Below are 6,506 nucleotides of genomic sequence, written 5' to 3'. Positions count from 1 at the left end.
ACAAGGTTTGGTAGCCTCATTCCGCATTATACTTTGGCTACTGATCTGTAAAGGTCGATATCAGATCTCTACAACTAACACCAATGGAGGTCACCAGTTCACTGAAAAGAAGAAAATAGCTTTGTGCTTTATTCACAAACAACCCTCCTCCCCTAAAAATACATCCCGATCCGAACAGACATTCAATAAGTAGCATAATTTACATTCGATTTTCTTGGTGCATTTATATACTTGAAATGATTCTCCATGTATACACAGATTTTATGTTCCATCTTTGACCTTAACTCTTTGAATTCATTTCTACCCAATGCCCATGCGATAAATTCAAACAACACACAGTTTAATGGAAAATTAGAAATTAACAATGAAAAAACTGTCCTTTTATTCATACTTTTATAGATAAATAAATAATAGAATGGATAAACAACTAAAGAGGAAATAACATTTGGCCACTGTCAATTAAAATAAAAGTGAGTGACATTTTAATTACGTCCCCCAAACACATAAATATATACTGATTTTCATCATAAATGTAACCGAATGAAAACTCAGCTTGGCCATTTCAGAACCGGTTTTGATAATTATTTATTTCTCGTATATTAGTCATAGGTTTTTGTGTATTAATAATAATTAAATTTAAAATGAACGAATAACATAATTAAGATAAATAAAATGACATATCTAATTACTAAGTGGGATGTATTCAATTCAGAGTTTTGATTACTTTTAATGATTTTTTTAAAATGATAGACTTTTATAGATTTGATAGATTTTTATCGACTTTAAAAATGATAGATTTTTATGGATTTGATATATTTTCTCGGTAATATAAATAAATCAGTTTAAATCCATTTTTCTACCCGAGATCCCTATAAAAACATATGACCACCACAAGTATTGCTATTTTTCCAAATTTTCTAAAACAATCTCATCTAAATTATTGATGATTGATCATATTAGTTTCTAACATGATCATTACTATAATATAATTTTTTTTTTCTTTTTCAAAAATATCCTAAACCAAAACCCTATAGTTTTAGGAGAAAAGATGAAAATTATCAGATAAAACTTCACGTTTAGCTATCTTACAACATTGTAATTGTCGAGAATGCAAAACAATATCAACGTATGTACGAAAAAATTCCCTATAGTCCAACAGTTTTAATCTTCATTACAAAACAACACTTGGGAAGGACGAAGCAGGCCTAACAGCCCTGATTTCTAATGGTGTTTGCAGTAGCCCTGACAAGGGCGTCACACTGGGCTCTAATCATCGGTTTCTCATAAACTCCAAATATGAGTGTGAGTGCAGTTTTCATTATGGTCACACATTCACCTCCCTGCATAGATAAGAAAAGGGGTAACTTGAAATAATGGGTCTAATAGGATCCAGTAGTTTCTAATTCTATAAATCCAAACAGCTAGATGGTTGCATGCAAAACATACAAATTCATCACCAAATTTTATTTGCATTATCTTGGGATACAATTATTTTAGTTGATAATTGATGAAATATACAAAATTATGTATTCTTGTACAGAAAACTTTAACTTCCATCTTCTTGTAAATCTCTGGGGGAGTGGATGGACAATAAATTAGAAGACTAGTGAGAAGAAAATAGCTTTATACATAGGAAAGGAAGACATACCAAAAAAACCTTCCCCAGCCATTTCATCTAAGAACCCTCGACAACACCTTGCTTTTTCTTCCCAATTCTCTCTCACAAAATTCCGACATAAAATCACCCAAATAAACTTTTTCCCGTCCTAATGTCCTCTCCCACTCCCATTACCCTTCCAAAAAATCAGAAAGATACCTTCTCTCCATGCATAGTATCAGGTTCAACTCGAACCATTGTATATGTTTTGCCTCCAAGCTGTAAGTCATGATGATGTACACCCGACTCAAAAACCGTGAATAAGTTGTCCATCTCCTCTAAATTTACCTGCATATCAGCACAGCAACAAAACACCAACAGATGGGTCACAAAATATAAAGTTGTTGGTAAAACATGGTTAAAAATAATAAAACAATGAAACCGACGGCAGGGAAGAGGCTGGAAGTTAAATGATTGCCATCTCCTATGAAGATCGCCCCGGCCTTTAGATAAAGGCCATCAATAGGAGTCAGTAGGACGGTGTTCATGTAATGCTCCCACGGTATTGAAACATGGTATTTAACATGATAAATTTCATCAGCTACAAATAAAGTTTAGCTTAAGTTAGTCTGTTTCACAAGTGAAATGAGTAGAGTGAAAATTGATTTTTCTAAAACATATTTATGTTAGTGTGTGCCTATATATAAACCATGTATTTATATTTATATAATAAAAAATAAGGAAAATGAAACCATAAAGGATGAAGTATGGTAGATATAAAGCATACGATGATAATCTTCTGCGTCGTCTTCTGCCTCACTGGCACAAACATCCTGCTTTGGAGAAGACCATATCGGATGAATAAAAATATTTTAAAACATAACATCTACAAAGCATGGGAATTCTAAAGATTCATTAACGTACTTCATAATCTTCCCCGTTACTCTCATGTTCTTCATCCTCTTCATCATGCTCTTCATCTCTCTCCTCGTCGCTTCCTTCATCTCTCTCCTCGTCACTTCCTTCATTACTTTCATCATCTTCTTCCTCTATCTGATTTGCATTTTCTTCTAATTTTCCTGAACAATGGAAATCGCAACACAATGTGTCTAAAACAATGAAATATTTAAAGAAATTTAGCTACAAGGAGATTGCACCTCCTGTTTCTTAAAAACCTCATCAAGAAGTTTCCCTTCCGAGCTTGCCTGAATAAATATAAAAATTTATATAATGTAAGTTAGCAAATTTCCTATAAATATCCCCCTCGTTATTTGATTAGTAAAGCAACATTAAGAAGTTATCAAATGAATTTTAAATAGCTATTTGTATTATATCTCTTGTACTGATTTTCATCTGAGTCATAAAAAGATAAAAAAATAATAATGTATCTCGCGATTAAAATGAAAACATAGTTCTTTAATTTCTAGTTTATGTCTCCTTAACAAGGCAACATATGTCAATATCTGATACACATAAAAAAAGGATTAGCTAGCCACGCCATCAAGTCAAAATGAATTAAGGATCTCAAAATCAATTCAGGGTACTGCATTTCATCGGACAAAGGGTCCGATATACTAATCATTAATTCCCAGTCATAGCACCAAGCAAAGGTCAAATTGAATCTTTCGACTCTTTCCTAGATTAAAATAAGGATAGACTAATTTGAAAACAATAAAGCCAGTAATTGTGAGGTCAAAAGATATCGAAAACAAAAGAAAAAGCTCCAATTAAATTAATAGTTGAGGTCATAGCAAATAATCAATTTTTCTTTACTCGACCTCATTTACTTTCACGCAATTGGTGACATTTTTTGCTCTGCTCGCAAACTGGAGAGTTCCTTTTGTTTCTTCTATGTGAGTCTACGAACAATTCATTACGTAAGAAAAATTGATATCAACTGACATGAATAAATAAAACCTGCAGTTTAATACCTTCTCTGGTGCAATGGTGCAAATTATGGAAGTTTTTGCATTACCGCCTAGAGCATGTTGAAGAATATAAGTCAGCTTGCTGTCACAATAAGGAATGTGAACTCTGCACAAGGAATTAGATTGTTAATACATACATACATACATACATATATATATATATATATATTTTTCAACATGTTTACATCGACAAACATCTTCAACTACCTTTGTTTTCCACCCTCGCTTAGTTTGTTTATAACATCACTGAGAACCATTAGGCTCTTGTCAGTGTGTTCTCCTTCTTCTTCGGCCTGAGTTTCAGCTGTTCTTTTCGATCCAGCTAAGTCAACCAAGTTCTACAACGAAGAAATTATACAAAAGTGGCGAAGATAAGATACACATTTCATATGAATCATAAAATGATAATCAAAATAATGAAACTTAGATAAGAATTCTCAGATAAGTTTGAAGAATAGATTTGTCACTTTTTTAAAAAATAATGTTAACACAAATTTGTGTACATAGGTGGTGGTTGTTAGCAGTGAAGGGCCTAAAGAGAATACATTGACTATTATGGAGAACAATTATATTGTGTCAAATGGAGAAAAAATGGCATATGCACAACAGTTGTGATGTAGGATTACAAACCAAAACAGAGAGCCGACCAACAGCATCTGAAGTTGAACCACTACTGGAGTATGTACACTTTGGATTGCTTTCAATTATCTGGTTCATGACAAATAATAAACACAAATGTGATATATAGAACGTATTAAGAACAAACAGTAGAAGCAACTCATTAATACTACATACCATTACAAAAAGAGTGTGTGCCAGGTCAACCGAACGCCCGCTAGCTGCCAAAATGATAATAAATAAATACGGTAGTTGATACAAAATGTAAAAAAACTGAATTCATTCAGCCTACTAGCCGCCAAAATGATAATAAATAAATATGGTGATTGATACAGAATGTAAAAAAACCAAATATATTCAAAGCTGAAGTCAAACCTTTTTGAAAAAGACCAAGAACTTGATTGACATTGTTTACAATTTCTTCTTTGAGACCTCGGACATATGGTCCACGCTGGAGAGCAAATAATAAAAAATGAAAAAATAACTCTATGGATGAAAACGAACCGGTCAACAACATTCAGTTTGGTATCCAAAAATTACCCAGAATCTGTAAGCAGTTTCAAGATTTTGATTATTATCCTCAGCAAGAAGATCAATAATGTGTTCGTTGTAAATTTGCATGCAGCAGACTCGGATTTGAAACTCAAACATGACATTCATCTGCTGAATGTCATGAAAAAGATCTTCTACTGCCCTAGGAATAATTCCTTTCATGGTAAAAGTTTTACCACTGCCTGTTTGCCCATATGCAACTATGGCTCCTGTTGGAGAACAAATATATAAAAACCAAAACACATGCATAAATGAGGAAAGAAAACAAAAGTAAATATGATTCTGATCAGCTTAATAAAATGAGATACATGTAGCCTATTTATAGGCTTATAAATAAGCACAACTTTAACCACTAAAGCATTAATTACACTCAGTTATTTACGTGAGCCATTTTGCCACTTACTACACCCTAATTAATAATTGAAAGACATGACACGTAGAAAAATTGGCTAACTTCGAATCATTCTTCAACAGTTCCTGGCATCAAATCCTATTACTTGGCAATTTGGCAGAACTACTGGAAAATCAAAAAAAGTAAGAATGAAGCATGTTACGATTGAATCCAATCCTATTACTTAAGCAATTTGGCTGAACTATAGGAAAACCAAAAAAAAATAAGACTGAAGCATGTTTAGCATTGAATCAAATCCTATTACTTGAGAAATTTGGCTCAACTATTGGAAAACCAAAACAAGTCAGACTGAAACGTGTTTACAAATTAATCAAATACTATTACTTAAAGCAATTTGGCTGAAAAGGTTGGAAAACCAAAAAAATAAAGACAACTTACCATCGAATCCTTCGGCGGCAGCTTGGATAATGTTCTTAACTAGAAGATCATAAACCGTAGCATTGTTGATATCCTTGTCGAATACATGATCTACGAAAAGGACAAAAAAACTAAGCAACTAGATCCAACTCAAAAAACTTCAACACAGGCAAATCGCTCACCAAAAGCAAATGACATTCCAGGAATTGGAGAATTATGAACTCCATCATGCAGGGAAACGCTATTATTTTCAACTTTCCAATGTAATTCGTCCTCAGATTTCTCGCATGATGGAGGCCTCACTCTCACGGCGACGCAAATCTTCTCCATTTTTCTAACATGCAAGGTAAGTAGCAGGTATTTCTGTTTTGAATAATGTGGAACGAGCGCGCCATTTTATATATGTAGTAAATCATTTTACAAAAATGACTAGAAGGGCTCGATAATCTGATGTTCGAAACTACTAAAATAAAAAATATATATATATAAATGAACAAAATTTTACATAAATATAATTAAGCTTAACTTAAAGTCAAAAAATAAAATTATTGTTACATAGCAAAACGAATTAATTGTATACAAAATAAATAAAACAAAGAAATATAATAAAAGGAGAAAGGAAAAATGCTCCAGAAATAACACGTTAAAAAAAAGTAATTGGGTCTTGACAAAGTCAAAAACTAAGCATTTTTGAGCTTCGAAATCTTTCATGAACGTAGCAAGGGAATATATCAAAATTCTCAACGTACTGGACGAGCGCTCGATGCGTTGGGCGAGCGTGAAGAGGCGAGCGAGTGGCTGCGGGCTGAGCGGGTGTGCGAGGCGAGATGGGGGGCGCTGGACGAGCAGGCGCACTTGGGCGAGGGTGGAGCGGCGTGAGGCGTGCTAGGGGCGCCGGGCGAGCGCTTGGCTGGGCGAGCGTGGCGCTCTGCGGGGGCGAGCGTGGCGCTCGGAGGGGACGAGCGCTTGGCTGGGTGAGCAGGCGTGCTGGGGGCGCCGGGCGAGAGCTTGGCTGGGCGAGCAGGCATGCTGGGGGCGCCGG

General features: G+C 34.6%; 1 protein-coding gene across 4 annotated transcripts; it reads right to left on the bottom strand.

Annotated features, from left to right (window-relative positions):
* Positions 1 to 1,214: 1,214 nt before the first annotated feature.
* Positions 1,215 to 6,111, bottom strand: LOC142525266 (kinesin-like protein KIN-7N). Of its 4 annotated transcripts, none has more exons than XM_075629761.1 (13): positions 5,647 to 6,111; positions 5,486 to 5,575; positions 4,684 to 4,904; positions 4,519 to 4,594; positions 4,321 to 4,364; positions 4,156 to 4,233; positions 3,733 to 3,863; positions 3,529 to 3,631; positions 3,376 to 3,456; positions 2,522 to 2,802; positions 2,044 to 2,430; positions 1,649 to 1,945; positions 1,215 to 1,340 (listed from the first exon to the last, which is right to left on the bottom strand). In XM_075629761.1, the coding sequence occupies exons 1-10, from the start codon at positions 5,792 to 5,794 to the stop codon at positions 2,734 to 2,736; spliced, it is 1,041 nt and encodes a 346-aa protein (XP_075485876.1). In that variant the 5' UTR covers positions 5,795 to 6,111; the 3' UTR covers positions 1,215 to 1,340; positions 1,649 to 1,945; positions 2,044 to 2,430; positions 2,522 to 2,733. The 4 variants fall into 4 exon arrangements, with proteins under 4 accessions (XP_075485876.1, XP_075485732.1, XP_075485653.1 ...); XM_075629617.1 differs by having other exon boundaries at positions 1,649 to 2,198; positions 2,385 to 2,430; XM_075629538.1 differs by having other exon boundaries at positions 1,649 to 2,430.
* Between the last annotated feature and the right edge of the window lie 395 nt (positions 6,112 to 6,506).

The sequence above is a fragment of the Primulina tabacum genome, chromosome 1 (assembly GCF_025594145.1).
Source record: "Primulina tabacum isolate GXHZ01 chromosome 1, ASM2559414v2, whole genome shotgun sequence".
NCBI classification, from domain to species: Eukaryota; Viridiplantae; Streptophyta; class Magnoliopsida; order Lamiales; family Gesneriaceae; genus Primulina; species Primulina tabacum.
Note: the sequence above shows the minus strand (reverse complement) of the source record. Positions and strands in the feature narration are given on the sequence as shown.